Raw genomic sequence first — 21,467 nt, forward strand, 5'->3', positions numbered from 1 at the left:
GTCAGAAACAAACATTATTTCAAAAAAATAAAATACACACATGCACAAAATATATGTTATGATATGGCAGCAATTTCTTTGGATTTACATAATTTTTAAATCACCAAAAAATTATGATTTTAAAAATAAATATTATATGCCATTAATTTCTTAAGAAGCTGAACTATGTGGCTAGTTACTATCTCAGTATGCCACAAAATTTCTTCATTCCAGTGTCAAAGAGCAGCAGAAGCCCTGCAGCAGACGGAAACAGTGGTCAAGTGATTTGTAAATGGCTGGCTATATGACTATGACCTTGGGCAAGTCTGGGAAACATTCCACTTCCTACCATGTCAAGTGAGAAAGCTGAACCAGATGACCTTTAACATCTATGAACAGTTCCTTGCACGTAGCATTTTCTTACTTTCTTATGATGCACCTAGTGCTCCTATAACTCTCCGTCCCCCAGAAACCCACCTGCTCATTCTCAGAACTCAGTACCTGGCCATTTCTGTAAAGCAAAAAAGCACTAGTCTGATTAACCACGGGCCAGGAAGGGGCTGGGATAACAAAAGAATCTGTATTGTTTGAGGCTAAAGCAACAGTTGCTTGAAGAGGGATAGTCTGATTCTCCTTACCTAAATTCTCACTCCAGTAGGCTAGTCGTGACACTACTTTTGATTGCTGGGCAATGATCTGCACACCCCTGTATGAAACACTATCCTCCTGCCTTAAAATGCCAAAATGAATTTAGAAGATCACATATATGACAGTACCACAGAGAGTGGGAATCATCTATTTAAAAGCTGAAATGAATGGTAACTACACTAATGGTGATCACCTTGTAGTATATTCAGATGTCAAATTATAATGCTGTACACCTGAAACATATAAAAAAAGAAATATAGGTCTTTCTGCAAAGGACAAGCAGTATGGAGTTGAAGCAGCACAGGTGATCTGAAGCTGCTCACGAATTTCATGAAGTCTATGGTAGAAGTTAAGAATGACAAGGCTGGGGGCTTCCCTGGTGGCGCAGTGGTTGAGAGTCTGCCTGCCGGTGCAGGGGACGCGGGTTCAAGCCCTGGTCCGGGGGGATCCCACGTGCCGCGGAGCAAATAGGCCCGTGAGCCACAATTACTGAACCTGCGCGTCTGGAGCCTGTGCTCTGCAATGGGAGAGGCCACGATAGTAAGAGGCCCGCGCACCGTGGTGAGGAGCGGCCCCCGCTTGCCACAGCTAGAGAAAGCCCTCGCACAGAGACGAAGACCCAACACAGCCAAAATAAATAAATAAATTAATTAATTAATTAAAAAAAAAAAAGAATGACAAGGCTGTCCCTGAAGCTTGAAGCCTGGGCATGGCAGTGCAAGCTGAGGCCCCTGTGCCGGTGCTACAGAGCCCTTCCCTAGCAGTGAAAGTAACACCAATCTCCTTGGACACGCCCAGTGGCAACTGCCTAACAAGTCATTACTACAACTATTACTACAGCTCTATGGAATTACCTTTTGTTGCACACACAGTCACGCTTCCCGGCATGGCCCAACCCTGGAGGCTGAGCAGGATCCACTCCCGTCAACCACCTCATAGACCCAGAAGCTCAATCCCACCTCTCAACGACTAACTTTTTTGCCTTTTCTCAAGCAGGGGCAAAGCACCTTTCTTATTAATCTCTCTAAACCATAAAAGATGCTGTTGATGCTGCATATACATGACTCAGGAAGGCTACTTACATGGCTTTTGCCTAAAGACTTTCTGGTAGAGCCTACGCTGAGGAGCAGTCCGAGCCTTCTATGGGTGGAGCCTTCTCTGGGTTAAGCCTTCTCTGGCCAGGGGGGTTTTAACGTTCCCCTGAAATAAAGAGTCTGACCCCATTTTTGATGTTTGACTAATTTTTCCTCCCAGTTTTATTGAGGTATAATTCTTATTAAAAAAAACTGCACATAATTAATGAACACAATTAGATGAATTTGGATGTATGTATATACTCATTTTCCCCATAGCCAAGGCCTTTTTTTTTTCTTTTTTCCTTTTTCCTTCATTTAGGTTGGGGTTCTGTTTTACCTTGCTGTTGTTGATTCATTTATATTTTTGAATTTTATTTTTTTTATAGAGCAGGTTCTTATTATCTATTTTATACATATTAGTGTATATGTCAATCCCAATCTCCCAATTCATCCCACCACCATCACCCCTTATATTTTTATGTTTTTCTAATAAATCTTTTATTTTTCTAATTTTATTTTATTCTTTATACTTTGTTATTGGTCTGCTCTTTTTGACTTGCTCTCCCCCCCATTTTTTTTCTTTTTTCTATTGTGGTTTTGTTTTACCTTGTTGCAGTTGTTTCAATTATATTTTTATTTTTCCTAATATATTTTTTTATCTCTCTAATTTTATTTTATTTTTTATTCTTTGTTATTGTACCGTTCCTTTTTCTTTTTTTCTTTTTTTTTTTTTTTTTGCCATGCCACGCAGCTTGCAGGATCTTGGTTCCCAGGCTGGAGGTTGGGCCCGAGCTCCTGTGGTGGGAGCGCCGAGTCCAAACTGCTGGACTAACAGAGAACCTCAGACCCCAGGGAATATGAATCAGAGTGGGGCTTCCTGGAGGTCCTCATCTCAGCACCAAGACCCGGCTCTACCCAACTGCCTGCAAACTCCAGTGCTGGACGCCTCAGGCCAAACAACCAGTAAGACAGGAATACAGCCCCACCCACCAACAACAACAAAAAAATGAAATGACAAAAAGTATGTTACAGACGAAGGAGCAAGGTAAAAACCTACAAGACCAAATACATGAAGACGAAATAGGCAACCTACCTGAAAAAGAATTCACAGTAATGATAGTAAAGATGATCCAAAATCTCGGAAACAGAATGGAGAAAATACAAGAAACATTTAACAAGGATCTAGAAGAACTAACAAGCAAAGAAACAGTGATGAACAAAACAATAACTGAAATTAAAAATACTCTAGAAGGAATCAATAGCAGAATAACTGAGGCAAAAGAACAGATAAGTGAGCTGGAAGATAAAATGGGGGAAATAAGTGCCGGAGAGCAGAATAAAGAAAAAAGAATAAAAAGAATTGAGGACAGTCTCAGAGACCTCTGGGAAAACATTAGACGCACCAACATTCTAATTATAAGGGGTCCCAGAAGAAGAAAAAAAGAAAGGATCTGAGAAAATATTTGAAGAGATCATAGCTGAAAACTTCCCTAACGTGGGAAAGGAAATAGTCAATCAAGTCCAGGAAGTGCAAAGAGTCCCATACAGGATAAACCCAAAGAGAAACATGCCAAGACACATATTTTTTTTTTTTTAATTAATTAATTATTTATTTATTTATTTTTGGCTGTGTTGGGTCTTCGTTTCTGTGCGAGGGCTTTGTCCAGTTGCGGCAAGCGGGGGCCACTCTTCATCGCGGTGCGCGGGCCTCTCACTATCGAGTGATCTCTCTTGTTGCGGAGCACAGGCTCCAGACGCGCAGGCTCAGTAGCTGTGGCTCACGGGCCCAGCTGCTCTGCGGCATGTGGGATCTTCCCAGACCAGGGCTCGAACCCGTGTCCCCTGCATTGGCAGGCAGACTCTCAACCACTGCGCCACCAGGGAAGCCCCGCCAAGACACATATTAATCAAACTATCAAAAATTAAATACAAAGAAAAATTATTAAAAGCAGCAAGGGAAAAGCAACAAATAACATACAAGGGAATTCCCATAAGGTTAACAGCTGATCTTTCAGCAGAAACTCTGCAAGCCAGAAGGGAGTGGCAGGACATATTCAAAGTGATGAAAGGGAAAAACGTACAACCAAGATTACTCTACCCGGCAAGGATCTCGTTCAGATTTGATGGAGAAATCAAAAGCTTTATAGACAAGCAAAAGCTATGAGAATTCAGCACCAGCTTTACAACAAATGCTAAAGGAACTTCTCTGAGCAGGAAACACAGAGAAGAAAAAGACCCACAAAAACAAACCCAAATCAATTAAGAAAATGGTAATAGGGGCTTCCCTGGTGGCGCAGTGGTTGAGAATCTGCCTGCCAATGCAGGGGACATGGGTTCGAGCCCTGGTCTGGGAAGATCTCACATGCCGCGGAGCAACAAGGCCCGTGAGCCACAATACTGAGCCTGTGCATCTGGAGCCTGTGCTCCACGACAAGAGAGGCCACGATAATGAGAGACCCGCGCACCGCGATGAAGAGTGGCCCCCACTTGCCACAACTAGAGAAAGCCCTCACACAGAAATGAAGACCCAACACAGCCATAAATAAATAAATAAATAAATAAATAAACCCAAAGTTAAAAAAAATAAAATAAAATAAAGACTTAAAAAAAAATGAAGAAAAAAAAAAAGAAAATGGTAATAGGAACATACATATTGATAATCACATTGAATGTAAATAGATTAAATGCTCCAACCAAGACACAGACTGACTGAATGGATACAAAAACAAGACCCTTATATATGCTGTCTACAAGAAACCCACTTCAGAACCAGGGACACATACAGACTGAAAGTGAGGGGATGGAAAAAGATATTCCATGCAAATGGAAATCACAAGAAAGCTGGAGTAGCAATACTCATATCAGATAGAATAGACTTTAAAATAAAGACAGTTACAAGAGATAAGGAAGGACACTACATAATGATCAAGGGATCAATCAATCCAAGGAGAAAACATAACAATTATAAATATTTATGCACCCAAAATAGGAGCACCTCAATACATAAGGCAAATGCTAACAGCCATAAAAGGAGAAATTGACAGTAACACAATAATAGTGGGGGACTTTAACACCCCACTTACATCAACCAGACAGAAAAGAAATAAGGAAACACAAGTTTTAAATGACCCAATAGACCAGATAGACTTAATTGATATTTTTAGGACATTCCACCTGAAAGCGAAAGAACACACTCTCTTCTCATGAAACGTTCTCCAGAATAGATCACATCTTGGGTCACAAATCAAGCCTTGGAAAATTTAAGAAAACTGAAATCATATCAAGCATCTTTTCTGACCACAACACTATGAGATTAGAAATCAATTACAGTAAAAAACACAAATACATGGAGGCTAAACAGTGCACTGCTAAATAACCAAGAGATCACTGAAGAAATCAAAGAAGAAATCAAAAAATACCTAGAAACAAATGACAACGAAAATACAATGTTCCAAAATCTATGGGACACAGCAAAAGCAGTTCTCAGAGGGAAGTTCATAGCAATTCAAGCTCACCTCAAGAAACAAGAAAAATCTCAAATAAACAATCTAACCTTACACCTAAAGCAACTATAAAAAGAAGAACAAAGAAAACCCAAAGTTAGTAGAAGGAAAGAAATCATAAAGATCAGAGCAGAGATAAACGAAATAGAAATGAACAAAACAATAGCAAAGATCAATAAAACTAAAAGCTGGTTCTTTGAGAAGATAAGCAAAATTGATAAACCTTTAGCCAGACTCATCAAGAAAAAAAGGGAGAGGACTCAAATCAATAAAATTAGAAATGAAAAAGGAGAGATTACAACTGACACCGCAGAAATACAAAAGATTCTAAGAGACTACTACAAGCAACTAGACGCCAATAAAATGGACAACCTGGAAGAAATGGGCAAATTCTTGGAAAAGTACAACTTTGCAAAACTGAATCAGAAAGAATTAGAAAATATAAACAGACCACTCACAGGTAATGAAATTGAAACTGTAATAAAAAATCTTCCAACAAACAAAAGTCCAGGACCAGATGGCTTCACAGGTGAATTCTATCAAACATTTACAGAAGAGTTAACACCTATCCTTCTCAAACTCTTCCAAAAAATTGCAGAGGGAGGAACACTCCCAAACTCGTTCTACGAGGCACCATCACCCTGATACCAAAACCAGACAAAGATATCGCAAAAAAAGAAAATCATAGACCAATATTACTGATGAACATAGATGCAAAAATCCTCAACAAAATACTAGCAACCAGAATCCAACAACACATTAAAAGGATCATACACCATGATCAAGTGGGATTTATCCCAGGGATACAAGGATTCTTCAATATACACAAATCAATCAATGTGATACACCATATGAACAACTGAAGAAGAAAAACCACATGATCATCTCAATAGATGCAGAAAAAGCTTTTGACAAAATTCAACACCCATCTATGATAAAAACTCTCCAGAAAGTGGGCACAGAGGGAACCTACCTCAACATAATAAAGGCCATATATGACAAACCCACAGCAAACATCATTCTCAATGGTGAAAAACTGAAAGTATTTCCTCTAAGATCAGGAACAAAACAAGGATGTCCACTCTCGCCACTATTATTCAACACGGTACTGGAAGTCCTAGCCACGGCCATCAGAGAAGAAAAAGAAATAAAAAGAATACAAATTGGAAAAGAAAAAGTAAAACTGTCACTGTTTGCCGATGACATGATACTATACATAGAAAATCCTAAAGATGCCACCAGAAAACTACTAGAACTAATCAATTAATTTGGTAAGGTTGCAGGATACAAAATTAATGCACAGAAATCTCTTGCATTCTTATACACTAACAACAAAAGATCAGAAAGGGAAATTAAGGAAACAATCCCATATACCATCGCAACAAAAAGAATAAAATACCTAGGAACAAACCTACCTAAGGAGGCAAAAGACCTGTACTCTGAAAACTATAAAACACCGATGAAAGAAATCAAAGATAACATAAACAGATGAAGAGATATACCATGCTCCTGGATTGGAAGAATGAATATTGCGAAAATGACTATACTACCCAAAGCAATCTAGATTCAGTGCAATCCCTATCAAATTACCAATGGCATTTTTCACAGAACTAGAACAAAAAATTTCACAATTTGTATGGAAACACAAAAGACCCCGAATAGCCAAAGCAATCTTAAGAAAGAAAAACAGAGCTGGAGGAATCAGGCTCCCTGACTTCATACTATACTACAAAGCTACAGTAATCAAGACAATATGTTACTGGCACAAAAACAGAAATATATAGATCAATGGAGCAGGATAGAAAGCCCAGAGATAAACCCACGCACCTATGGTCACTTTATCTGTGACAAAGGAGGCAGGAATATAAAATGGAGAAAAGGCAGCCTCTTCTATAAGTGGTGCTGGGAAAAATGGATAGATTATGTAAAAGAATGAAATTAGAACACTTCCTAACACCATACACAAAAATAAACTCAAAATGGATTAAGACCTAAATGTAAGGTCGGATACTATAAAACTCTTAGAGGAAAACCTAGGCAGAACACTCTATGACATAAATCACGGCAAGATCTTTTTTGACCCACCTCCTAGAGTAAGGGAAATAAAAACAAAAATAAACAAATGGGACCTAATGAAACTTAAAGGCTTTTGCACAGCAAAGGAAACCATAAACAAGACGAAAAGACAAACCTCAGAATGGGAGAAAATATTTGCAAACGAAGCAACTAACAAAGGATCAATCTCCAAAATATAAAAGCAGCTCATGCAGCGCAATATCACAAAAACAAACCACCCAATCAAAAAATGGGCGGAAGACCTAAATAGACATTTCTCTAAAGAAGACACAGAGATGGCCAACAAATACATGAAAAGATGCTCAACATCACTAATCATTAGAGAAATGCTAATCAAAACCACAATGAGGTAACACCTCACACCAGTCAGAATGGCCATCATCAAAAAATCTACAAACAATAAATGCTGGAGAGGGTGTGGAGAAAAGGGAATGCTCCTGCACTGTTGGTGGGAATGTAAATTGATACAGCCACTATGGAGAACAGTATGGAGGTTCCTTAAAAAACTAAAAATAGAACTACCATATGACCCAGCAATCCCACTACTGGGCATATACCCTGAGAAAACCATAATTCAGAAAGAGACATGTACTACAATATTCACTGCAGCACTATTTATAATTGCCAGGACATGGAAGCAACCTAAATGTCCGTCAACAGATGAATGGATAAAGAAGATGTGGCACATATGTACAATGGAATATTACTCAGCCATAAAAAGGAACGAAACTGAATTATTTGTAGTGAGGTGGATGGAGTTAGAATCTGTCATACAGAGTGAAGTAAGTCAGAAAGAGAAAAACAAATACTGTATGCTAACACATATATGGAATCTAAAAAGAAAAAAAAAAAGGTTCTGAAGAACCTAGGGGCAGGACAAGAATAAAGATGCAGACGTAGAGAATGGACTTGAGGACACGGGGAGGGGGAAGGGTAAGCTGGGACGAAGTGAGAGAGTGGCATGGACATAAATACACTACCAAATGTAAAATAGATAGTTAGTGGGAAGCAGCTGCATAACACAGGGATATCAGCTCGGTGCTTTGTGACCTCCTAGAGGGGTGGGATAGGGAGGGTGGGAGGGAGATGCAAGAGGGAGGAGATATGGGGATGTATGTGTATGTATAGCTGACTCACTTTGTTATAAAGCAGAAACTAACACAGCATTGTAAAGCAATTATACTCCAATAAAGATGTGAAAAAAAAAATGTGGCTTCCAATGGTGCTATTTTTTCCCCTCAAAGAAAGATAGGTACTCCAATAAAGATGTGAAAAAAAACCCTGCACATAATTAATGAGTACAATTAGATGAATTTGGATGTATGTATATACTCGTTTTACCAGCTCCACTGTCCAGGTAATAAACACATCCATCACCTCCCCCCAAAAATGAAACAAGACTTTAAACTTTAAAAGGAAGATGTATTTTCTAAACTATGAAAGGGGATGTTTACATGAGAAATATCAAGGCTTGGAGAAAGTATAAAGAATTCCAAGACTGGTAAAAATATTGTACAGTTATAAATTGACTCCACTGTACAATGCTGTCTCACTGTAGATGGTTAAAAAAAATAAAGGAAACCAATATAAGAAAAGCTAATAAGAAAAGAGGGCTTCTGGAACAGTTCCATAACAGAAGACAGCTGGCTTTGTTGGGGACAGCGGGTGGCATGAGGGAGGAAAAAGAACGAAAGGAAAAGAGAAGATTCAGAAAGATTTCCTAGTCTAGGAAAAAAACAGTGGTTCTCAAATTTGGTCTCCGAACAGCAGCATCACCTGAAAATTTATTAGAAATTCAAATTATTGGGCCTTACTCCAAACTGCTGAACCAGGAAGTGTGGGGTGCAGCCCAGCAATCTATGGCTTAAGCCCACCAGCTGCTTCCAATGCAGGCTGATGTCTGAGAACCATCAGTCTAAAAGGCTTCACACTATCACTGGCAGTAAGAGAGCCGGTCCCTCTACAGGTAACTGGGAAAGTTAGTTCCACACGTGCAGTTTCTCTTTCGTCAGCTCATCTAGCTTGGCTGTAAAATTTTTGATCCTGTTTCTGTTGCTGAGCAGCTCCTTTCTGGTGGAGTCAGTTATCACTATAATCTTTAGGCTTCCTCATTAAGCAATCCTATGGATGAAAGTAAACTGTGTGGATAAGATATTTACCTTATGTTCCATAAGAGAGTAAGTTTAAGGATCTTGTACTGTCTAACATAATACTAAAGGGAAAAAAAATTTTATATTTCAGTAAAAGAATGTCTCCCTCAATTCCATTTGGGGTTTGATGGTCTAGTCATTAAATACTACTTAGTTTTAAACATGCCATTTTTAGTCATTCAGCAAATGGCAAGCCAAAGCTAACAGAAACATGGTCTTCCAAATACAACTGAAAATAAAATATTGTCTCATGGTTTAGTTTGGTGGTTAATGGGTAAGACAGCTATTTCTTTTCTTGTAGGAGGTTATATTTATACATTACATATCCCAAAACCTGAAACATGGCTGGTTAAGCTTTTTTGGTTTAATTTAATGTATGCACTGGCTCACACTAAGCTTGAATATATTTAGTATTTTTTATTACTCACAATACGACACAACTTTCCAGTTTTCCAACCTGGGGATGATTCAAGATCCACATTTAGCTGTAACATTTTTTAAAATTCTCAGATGTCATTTTTAAGGAATTCATGAAAAGCAAGAAATGCTTAAAATCCATGATGTATATTCAGGTTAGAGAATATAAATAGTAGGTTTTGATATAGATAAGTAATTTGTTTATCTGTAGAGTGTCATTGTCTAAGTTGACAGTCTCAAAACCTCATTTCATAGAACAAATTTCATAGCAGTAACTTGGGTTACTGAAATCTTTGATTTTCCTTCCAGTTCAGGTAAAAACAATTACAGACTAGTTTAATTGCTACTAAAATGTCTCTTTACCTAATAGTTGAATTTAAAACAATTACATTTTATTTTATTCTTGAAAAAATATAAAATTAGAAAATAGCTTGCTAAAGAAATTATCTGGCCTATCAAAAGTAAATGCAAATTTTAAAGTATAAGAAAAATTACATTTACAAAAAACATCAAAATGCCCCTAAAATATGAATATCAATGTAAAGACATACCTCATAGAAATGAACATTTCTATGTAAAATTATAAAATTTCTATGTAAAGTTGTCTTATAATTTTAAAACAAAAGTTTTAAACACAAGCATTCTATCCCCCAGGCTAAGATATCTATAACTGCCAAATATAATTTTAATTGTGATTTTAAAAAAAAAGAGTAATCAGGGCTTCCCTGGTGGCGCAGTGGTTGAGAACCTGCCTGCCAATGCAGGGGACACGGGTTCGAGCACTGGTCTGGGAAGATCCCACATGCCACGGAGCAACTAGGCCCGTGAGCCACAATTACTGAGCCTGCGCGTCTGGAGCCTGTGCTCCGCAACAAGAGAGGTCGCGATAGTGAGAGGCCCGCGCACCGCGATGAAGAGTGGCCCCCACTTGCCGCAACTAGAGAAAGCCCTCGCACAGAAACGAAGACCCAACACAGCCATAAATAAATAAATAAATAAATAAATAAATATTTTTTTTTAAAAAAAGAGTAATCACAAAAATAAGCTCTGAGATCTGCTAACACATTACTTAAGGGCATTATTTCCCCCCAGTATATTCTAAGAAACAAGAGTTCCATGGGATATTAATACATTTTATCAGAGAGACTGATTGATTTATTTATTTCCCTGGTCTATGTGACATATTTAATTTGCGATACACTGAGGTTTTTTTTTTTTTTTAAGGTAAACCCAGTACTTAGCAATACTTCTCAGTCTTTGCTATGCTAATGTTCATTATGAGCCTTTAAGAGAAAGAGTGCAGAAAATAGTTTCCCAAACATATTTGGAACTATTTTTCCTGGGAAATCTTTTAGAACTAATGATCTACAGAACATACTGTGGGAAATGCTACTCTGGGGCACGAGGTTTCTAATGTGAACATGAAAGTGTATATTAACACTTATACAGGTTAACTTTGAGGATAAAAAGGAGTCATATTGGTTCTTCAGGTCTAATCCCCATGTATGTTGTTTGAATTCTTTTTCATTTGTGCTAAGTTGTCTTTCACTAAGCCTATCTACCACCACACCTTAAACAGAGTATTAGTTTAAAGCTAATTCTACACAGAAAGTGAGTTGCCTACCTTTACTAGGTTTAACCCATCTGCACTTCAGTATCTTTCTTGTTCATAGAGATTAAGGGGAAGCAAGTTATGATCCCAGGAACTCAAAATAGAAATGAAAAACAAATGAATACAATACAATGAACCTACTGTTCCTGCTGTTTATTATTTATAAAAATGCATGAAGTATCTGCACTACATATAATACAATGTTTATACTATATACATTTCAATATAGCACATGAGAATTTTAAAATTAAAATTTAATTTATTTTAAAAATAACTATACTTCAAGGATACTGCTCCTGCTATGAAATTCCATTCCCCAGAAATGGGCTCATCTGATTAGCACAACTGATCTGCCAGCTGGATGGATCCCAAGTAAATTTCAAACTGGCATTTGGCAAAATATCCCTGTAGCCAGCATTTTACATGGAATACAAACTAAAGATGCATTCCGGGATTGCCCTGAGAACCAAACAATTGTATGGTAAGATGAATACATTCAACTTATCCTCTTTATGCTAAATTTACAAGATGAGCAGTTTAAATAATACTTCAAATTCTTTGCTTCAATTCTGCTTACATTCATTCTGTGTAAGTCTGTTGATGTCTAACACTGGATTAAGAAAGACTGCCATCTGGTAGTTATAGCAACCCTTTACTAACTTGGTCGGAAGTTGAAGACCATGAGCCTCAAAGAAATGCAAACCAGGTTTATTACTATAAATATATCAAAATCTTTTTAAAAATAGTCATTGAATAGGGCTTTTCACTTAAAGAGAAACATCGTGTGTGGTTGCACACTCATGCATTACATAATCGACCTACAAAAGTCAAGTTTTAAAAGGGGTTAAAAGGATGAATGAATTAAATAAGCAATTAGGTCCACATTCCCTTCACCCACAAGGCTGCCACTGTCCCTTTTATAAAGCCTAGGGATGTGAGCCAAATTAGTCCTACTTGTTGGCCATTTAACTCTAACTTCCCTTTATCATGTGTGTTCTTGGGTACCCATTTTTTCCTCTCAATGAAGTTTCATAGGTAAGCAACACTTCAGATGAAGAGTAAATTACAGTATAAAAACACTAAAAACATGCATACAGCACATGAGCATACCCAAAGTGTTTCCAAACTCATCACAATCTTATTAAACCATGAAGGAAAGTCAGAGAGGTAGAAAGACAATGATTATCTCAGATTCTATAATTTCCTAGGGTTACACAGTTAGGGGTGGTAGAGCTGGGAAAATTGAATCTACACCACCTAGTTAGAAATTTTATTTTCTTTCTAGTATATCACAGTTTCTTTCCGGAAATAACAGTATTTTACAGTTTACACAGCTTTTAGTATTATCAATATAATGTGTGTACATGTATAAAAGGGCTTTGCATTTTTGAATTTGCCCAAACCTCCCTGTGGCCCACCTCCAGTCTAGTTTCACTCCTTGAACCTCTTTGATCTTCCTTTTCTCCCCTTATTTTTTTCAAAAATTTGCTTGAGCCTAAGTGAAGGCAGCAGAGTAAATGCAGCATCCAGCCTTCCAGAGCACTCATGAGTTATGACTATATCTACTCTAATTTATAGACAAGCATGCCAACACATGGACTATTTCCCCTTGCTCTCATTCTTAATGCAACAATGTCAAGGACACAGCCATTAAACGATGACCTAGGATTATACAAGACTTATCCAGCTCAATACGCTTATTCTATCCCATTATTTTACTTCACCCCCTTTGTCTATAAAAAGCCCCTTCCTTATACGGCCAGTCTCTGAAGTCTAAGATTTGATATTCCTGGCATTCAGAGTTCTCTTCTTGTATCTCTTCCTGAAGGCATCTGAAACATTCTTTGTTGATTGACTTTAAAGGTGGAAGGGATGCTCTTTCACAGGAGGCTTTTAGATTATCTGTCCTGCTCAACAAGCTGTCAATAAGCTTAAGTCTCTCCATTAATGTCTGGGCCACTCACTAGGTACTAGACAGGGAAGGAAAGCGACCTGGAATCAGGAGCACTGAAGTCATTCACCAAGACAAAGGAAATCAACTTAAAGATCAGTCAACACCATTTGGCAAGAGATCCCTTTACATAGAGCACTCTGTTTCAGACTAAAGTACACACATAGTTAATGGAAAACATGAGTAGAGCATAATAAAGCAGAAAGAACAATGGCTCTGGAATCAGAGAGATTTGGGATGGAATCCTGATTTTGCCACATAGCTGCCACTAGCTGACCCAGGGCAAAGTCACAATGTATCTGAATCTCTTTTGCCATTTATAATTATCAATCTTGAAGAAGTGATGTTAGGATTCAAGATTTTATGTAAAGTATCTAGCACAGTATCTGGTACATGGCCAGTGCCCAATAAATAGTAGCTATAAATTTATCTTTTTAATCACCTACCTTCAAGAAGAAGCTAGTCAGGAGATAACAACCGTTAGAGGTTGTGGGCAGAGAAATTTTTTTTTTAATTCCTCATGAAAATAAATAAATACATAAATACATACATACATACATACTTACTTCAAGAATTGGGAGAGTTAGAGAACAAGGAGAGACAGTGGCTGCTTGTAGGCAACAGCTCTCAAAACAGCACTGTAATACAAAGTGGCCCAGCCAAGTCAGCTGGAATAGCTGTAGCTAAGGCATCCTGAGGGAGCATTTCCCTGAACCTCTGCAAGCTCCCAACAGTAAGAACACAACATAAACTCTCTTGTCCTTATAATAGCATTGTCCAATAGAAATAAAATGTGAGCCATAACTGCTTTTATTTTATTTTTTTAAAATAAATTTATATATTTATTTATTTTGGCTGCGTTGGGTCTTCGTTGCTGTGCGTGGGCTTTCTCTAGTTGCAGCGAGCAGGGGCTACTCTTCGTCGCGGTGCGCAGGCTTCTCACTGCGGTGGCTTCTCTTGTTGCGGAGCACGGGCTCTAGGCGCGTGGGTTTCAGTAGTTGTGGCTCACGGTCTCTAGAGCACAGGCTCAGCAGTTGTGGCGCACGGGCTTAGCTGCTCCGCGGCACGTGGGATCTTCCTAGACCAGGGTTCGAACCCTTGTCCCCTGCGTTGGCAGGCGGATTCTTAACCACTGCACCACCAGGGAAGTCCCCATAACTGCTTTCAAATTTTCTAGTAGTCACATTAAAAACGTAAAAAGAAACAGGGTAAATTAATTTTAATAATATATTTTATTTAACCCAATATATCAAAATATCATCATTTCAACATGTCATAAATATAAAAATTGAGTTATTTTACAGTCTTTTTCTTGTACTAAGTCTTAGAAATCTAGTGTGTATTTTACACTTAACAGTACATCTCAATTAATTCTAGCTACATTTCAGGTGGTCAGTAGCTACACGCAGCTAGTGCTTGCTGTATTGGACAGTGGGGCCCTACAATCCTGACACCAAGCCTGGGCCCAGTCCACAGAATCAACCCCAATACTTGTTACTCACTACCCCACTAGGGACCTTGAAAGCCTTGTTATTAAAAGATCTCCCTTTTAAAATGTAAACATCTCTGGAAAAGCAGTGAACTAATTAACTAACATTTCAACAGAGATTATCTGATACAGGTTAGCCACCTGGAAACTCAAGAGGAAGAAAGCAAAAGAAAGCAAAAAAAGGGGGTGCTGAGAAGGGAATCTTAAGGAAACCAAGGACATATATTGCCTAGTTCACAGGTTAGCCTAGATTCATGCCACTTAATACATGGCACAAATCTTCTCTAGGTTGCCTAGCCCTAGATTACTATTATTATATCAAAAGCTCACACAATCAGTTATGACAAAGATCTACACAAGAATGTAACTAGTAACACCTGTAGGGAGCTGTAAGAAATTGGTAGAGAAATGCCAATCACGTCAATTAACACCATTTCTTGATTGCCAATCAGCACAGTGTATTCCAACCAGGTCAGTGCCTTCAAAATTCCACAAACCTTTAAGAACTTTTATAGTAAATAAGACCTCTGTCAGGGGTCACTAGAATAATGAAAAAGTCTGGACAACTTGAAAAGCTGGTAACTATAAGAATCCTCTATCTCAGGTGTCAGTGACAACAATCCATGCATTTGGACAATTATGCCTTTAGTTACGTTGTTTGTTAAAGTTCACCTATAACTGTAAACAACTTTCAGTCAGGTAAGAAAATGTGTCATGTGGTTTGCTCTTTTGCAATTCAAAAACTGCTTTCAAAGTCTGTAATGCAAAGTGCAACCAGATGCTATTGGCAAAGAACTGAATCTTCAAACGTGACCGATTTCCAAGAACATTACCACAGATGTGGGCTACACACTGGGTGCACACAAAGCTTTGAAAAGTTCATATCTAATCTAATCATCTATTCAGAACACTCCACGCTTTCCCACATTTCAATGAATTATAAATTTCTCAAAATGCATAGCAAATCAGAAATATATGTATGATTGAAAACTCCCTCCTAAATAGATTCAGAACATGCTATACAGCTAATGACACAGAAAGTCCCCGTTCTATCTAAAAATACAAATTGATGTTAATGCCTGAGCAAGAACAAAAGGTCATTTGCATTGTAACATAAAGCTTAGTCACAAAGTGGCAGCTTTCCTTCCATTTAGAAGTTTTCCTCAGTTCCAATTACTACACAAGTTTACAATCATCAGTATACTATTACTCTGAAGACAAGCCTTCTGAAGTAGATGCAAAACATAAATTCCAAATTGCAAAATCCCTTGCAGTAAAAAGATAAAGAGGTATCTTTAATAATTGAGATTTTTCTCTTAAATAATTGAAACAAATTTTAGAAATATTTGCAGGTGCTATTTTTACTGATTACTGAAATAAGTATACTGAAATAAAATTGGCAAAATTCATTTCTATTTCAACAATGTAGGGTACGAACTATTTCACATCATTACTTTGTGAATCTTTCAGATAACGGTCCTGAATTAAAATCTCAATTAACCACAATGCTTAGGGACTAGTTTGTTCTGGACAAACATTGAATCCCCATCAGTTTAGTAAACGGGATAGGTTTCTTTACTCTATTTCGACATTTATTTTAGGCATACCTACCTCCTTCCTTATTCCTCTCACAAGCAGGGATTTGGGAGTGGGGGACATAAGCAAGCAACAATCATTTACTCAACACAAACTTATTGAGCACCTCATAGGTACCAGATACACAGGACATACTTCACATACATCATCTTATTTAATCTTCATAGCAACTCAAGAGATAGGTAATTTTATCCCAATTTTACACATGAATAAAGTAAAAAGGCTCAGAGAAGTGAAGTAACTTGCTCAAGGCCAAGCAGGATTCAAAGTCAGATCTGTCCTATTTCCACTACGCAGTGCTGACTCTTCCTTTTCTACCCCAGCTCTCTTCACCTACGCACACCAACTGAAGCTGCCCTCTAAAGTTCTCATTCAGTAATACTGGCATTTCTTCATAAGTACTAGTTTCTGTAAAGGTGAAAAATTGTTAAAACAAATATGATTGAGAATTGTTTTTTCTCTATGGAGTTTTTCATTTTCCACTCAATTATAGAAGAGCATACATAGAGATAGATGGCAAGACTGTAGTCCCCCCAAAATAAATTTCTAGTGGAAGAATCCTCAACACTGATGTGGGACAAAAGAGAAAGATGTTCTAGAGCTGTAATGTCCAATTTGGTAGCCACCAGCCACATGTGACCACTGAGTACTTGAAATGCAGCCAGTGTGAACTGAGATGTACTAAAATGTAAAATAAGTACAGGATTTCAAAGACTTGGTATATTGAAAAAAGAGCAAAATACTTCATTAATCTTTCACTAAATCAATATTTCAATTAATCAACACTTCATTAATATTGATTACATGTTGGATATTTTTAAATTGTGTTCAATAAAATTCACACGTTTCTTTTTATTTTTTTTCAACATGGCTACTAGAAAATTTTAAATTACACTTGTATTTTGGGGAAGGGGACAGCAGTAGTCTAGGGCCTTCATATGAGACTTCAAATCAAACTGTGTACAAAAGCCATCCCTGAACAGAAGGTCCAAACCCTTATGACTAAACCTCTTAAAAGAAAATGTAGTGGGCTATCAAAACACTTTGGAGAAACCCATAATTAATTATTCTGATCATAAATGGTAAATAAATGTCAATTCTTATAGTAACCAGCCAAACATGTGGCCTTCTCACTCATGTTCCTCCAAAATCTAAAAGCCATCATTCCAACTTCTGGTTTCATATACATTCGTGAATACATTTATCTTTATTGCTTAAGACTTGTGCAAAATATTACAGTTTTCCCTCTGAATGTTGACTGTAAGTACAGTAGACCAAAGAAGATACAGGAGTCAAAGTGCGCTGACTTTAGCACCCACCTAGAAGTCATTGCTTCCAATACATCCCTGAAACTCCCTTGTGTGCTTAATCATTTGGTTATCTTCCATTAAAGGACCCAAGGAATTTCAGGTAATTGAAGCGTCTATTTAAAAGACATTTTATTCTCTACAGACCAAAATCTCAGGGAGAAGCACCAATAGAAGCTTTTAAAAAATCAATAATTAACTTAAAAGAAACATGACATGGTTTTCATAAAATTGACCTATAAGGTTTTAAATACAAATACTGTCATCATGAAACACAGCTAGCCCCCAAGTAGTTTAAATCAACTTAAACACTGAACTCAAAGTTCTCCAGAAAGTACTCTGACCTTGTACCTACTCCTATTAACATTGGCTTAAAATCAGATCAAAACACATCTTTTATACTCATAGTAAAATCAAAAGCAATTATATTTTATTTACACACCCACCATAATAATGAGTCTTTTCAGTTCCTGAGAAGGATGTATTACATAAGGCCATATGTAGTAAATATTTTGAAAAGACCAGGTTATCTTGAACACTGCCTACTGAAACTGTTGTCATGAAACCAAATGCTATACCAAAACACTGAAAAAAAAATCTGATAGATTCCATTCAAAGTCCTTGGTATGATGCAACATATGATGGCTAAAAATCTTATTTGATAAATGAGTTTAATCACAAAATTATACTAAAACATTAACATTTCTAATATGACCAATTTCTTCCTTCACTGTGCCTTATGTAATGGTACACTTAGTTGAAAATAATGGAAAATTGGGGCCATAAATTCTATCATCTATTTTACTGAAACAAATGACCTAAAACTTTTTCTTTTCATCAGAGGGTGGAACTGTTTCTCATTTAAATATGTTCTTTTCCAGAAAGAAAAAAAAAAAATCAAGGCAGCCAAACACATCTAGTTTGAGTTTTTAATATAATGTTCCTAAACATGTCAGTAACATTTACCATGTACATGACTTGCTTCAGTGGTGAGCATGCTTCAACTGGAACTATATATAGAAGATCAGCATAGCTTTTCGTCAAGATAACAAGAAAGTTCACGGCATGGTCCAGATTTTTAGAAGAAAAACTTCTTTACAATACACTCCCTAATTCAATGAAAGATTAAAACAAAGAAAGGTACCAACTATTTCTTGAAAAGCAGCTTCAAATCCCTAAGAGATGAAGGTCTCCCATCCTGCCTAAACCCTGCTCTAAGGAAGGTCAAGTGGAATTCTGGTGAACTCCCTCACCCTAGAATTGCATGAATGGGTTAAGATGGCTGGTAATGTGATAAAGTAGAAAAAGCACTAGGCTGAGAGTCAGGAATCACAGTTGTGAGTCTAGATCAGCCACTCTGAACATGTCATTTCACTCAATCAAACCAAGTCCTTCGCCCACAAAAATGAGGTGAGGGTTTCCAAAATTCTATGAGTCTAGATTTCATCCTCCTCTTTACTCTCCCAAACTTTGCCTCTCCAAATGATAAAGTTTACAGAGAATTCCCACTTCTGCTCATAATAGAAAGTCTGAATGATTCAACAAAGGCAGAATTTTAGCATCCAATGAAACCTGCAAACCTGTGGAACCCCAATTTCTATTACTGGGGAAAATTCCTTTTTATTGGGTCATGGGGGCAGAGGTCAGCTAGCACCAGTTTGCTGATCCCTGCCTCTCCCATAATTATCACCCCCTCTCCCATCCACCAACATATAATTTACACAGCTGAGAGGTGAGGTCTCTTCCAATTATAATGCAGCTAAATTTTTCACTTTGAAATATGTATCAAAGGTCATAGGTTCTGTGCCCCTTGTCTCAATTCCTGCGTCTTGAATGTCAATCATATATTCAAGATTGAATGTCAATCTTTGCTGCATAATACAGACCTGTATACAGGGTTTCAAATTACAATCTTGATTAGGAACAGGAATAACAGATTTTGTATCACCCAAAATCTTGATCTTAATATTTCTGATCCAGGAATATAGGAGGGGGAATGGGAAGTTATTGTTGAATCGGTATAAAATTTCAGTGTTACAAGATGAAAACAGTTCTGGAAACTGATGTTGGTGATGTTTACCCAACATTATGAATGTATTTAATACCACTGAACTGTACACTTAAAAATGGCTAAAATGGTAAATTTTGTATTATGTGTATTTTAGCACAATAAAAAGTATTGGCAGACACCCAGGACTCCAAGATGGCATCAGTTGCACCAGTGAAGAAGAAACTCATGGATGTTAAAATAGGGGAGCTGCCAAGTTGGATACTGAGGCAGGATTTTGCCCCTAAGGGCATTGCCGGAGTGTTCCAAAGAGGTTACCAGTGGTATGACAACAGGTATGTCAACGTGAAGAAAGGAAACACTGCTGGGGTTTCTACAGTACTGGCAGCTTAGGTGCTTTTCAACTACTGCCTTTCTTAGAAGGAACTCAAACATGAGCAGCTCTGCAAATACCACTGAAGAAGGCCCAGTGCAGAGGACACACGGTGCTTTCCTGACCATGACCTTTGCCCGACACTCCTCCTTGAGGAACCTGATCACTGCTGAATCTTTTCATATGTTAATTGAAAACAATGACCAATAAAAGATAACCAGTGCAAAAATTTAAAAATACACTGGAAAACTTTTTAAAGGGACCTTTCCACACATAGCACAAATATGAAACTATTATTTACAGTATCTCCATAGGAATGACATTCTATTAAATACCATCGAAAGAAGAAAAGAAACCAAGTCAGGTAATCCCAAGGCTTGGGAGAAAATCTTATGACTTGGTGGACAGCCAAAGGCAGAGTCAACAAAATAATGCCAAGCACTAAAAAACTAAAAGTAAAGTTTTAGAAGCAGTCCAGTCCAGCTGGCATAACAGGGTAGATGCACAAAGATGGGAAAGGCTGACCATTCTTTTTCTTAGGTACTAGAGAATGTTTTTGCATGGGAGCACTTCTCAGCTGGAATTTGCTTTGTTAGCATGTATCACTTCATAAAAGTTACTTGTCATTGCCTAGGGTAAAATATGAGTGAAAGATGATTACAATTACCACCTCCCACTTTCCATACCTTTGCCTTAAGTGGAGGGGAAGCTAGGAAAGCACACTCTTTAATAAAAAGAGACAATGAACCTAGAAACCACACCTATGAGAAGAACAGGGCTGGCTATTTCCCCAGGTTGTTTTGAGCCTAAAGCTATATTTCTTTTGCAGCAATTCAGCCACCAGGTGTAGGCAGGCAAAGCCTTGATTCAGGAATTTAAAAATAAAGAATGAAAACTATCTCTTGAATAATATACAAGGAAGAAAGAAAGTGTAGTAGTTCAGGGATGGAGTGACAACTTACTTTCACTTTATACTCTTTTGTGCCTTTTGGATTTTGTTTCATGTCCTCATATTTCATACTCAAAAGTTAATTTCAAATATTTTTAAATGAAATTGATTTCGTAAAAATGTGACCCAAATAGTAAGTTTACCTTAGAAATCAAGTTAATAAAATCATTCTTGCTTTAAAAACAAGTCAGCGAGTGCTCTTGTTTCTGATTTTTAAACTCTCATTATATTGTAATGTCCATAAAATATTTTTTAATTTTATTGAGTTGCTTTTGAATAGGTTATTTTAAACATTACTTAATACTTAGAATTTTTAAGCACGAAAGCAAGTTT

General features: G+C 37.4%; 2 protein-coding genes across 5 annotated transcripts in view; one reads left to right on the forward strand and one right to left on the reverse strand.

Annotated features, from left to right (window-relative positions):
* ADD3 (adducin 3) overlaps positions 1-21,467 on the reverse strand; it is a 128,764-nt gene that overhangs the window by 84,935 nt on the left and 22,362 nt on the right. The window lies entirely within an intron of this gene.
* LOC118882635 (ATP synthase subunit f, mitochondrial-like) lies at positions 20,008-20,271 on the forward strand. The gene is given in 1 exon segment (XM_036828729.1): positions 20,008-20,271. A coding segment is annotated over 1 exon segment (264 nt).

The sequence above is a fragment of the Balaenoptera musculus genome, chromosome 16 (assembly GCF_009873245.2).
Source record: "Balaenoptera musculus isolate JJ_BM4_2016_0621 chromosome 16, mBalMus1.pri.v3, whole genome shotgun sequence".
In the NCBI taxonomy this organism is placed as follows: Eukaryota; Metazoa; Chordata; class Mammalia; order Artiodactyla; family Balaenopteridae; genus Balaenoptera; species Balaenoptera musculus.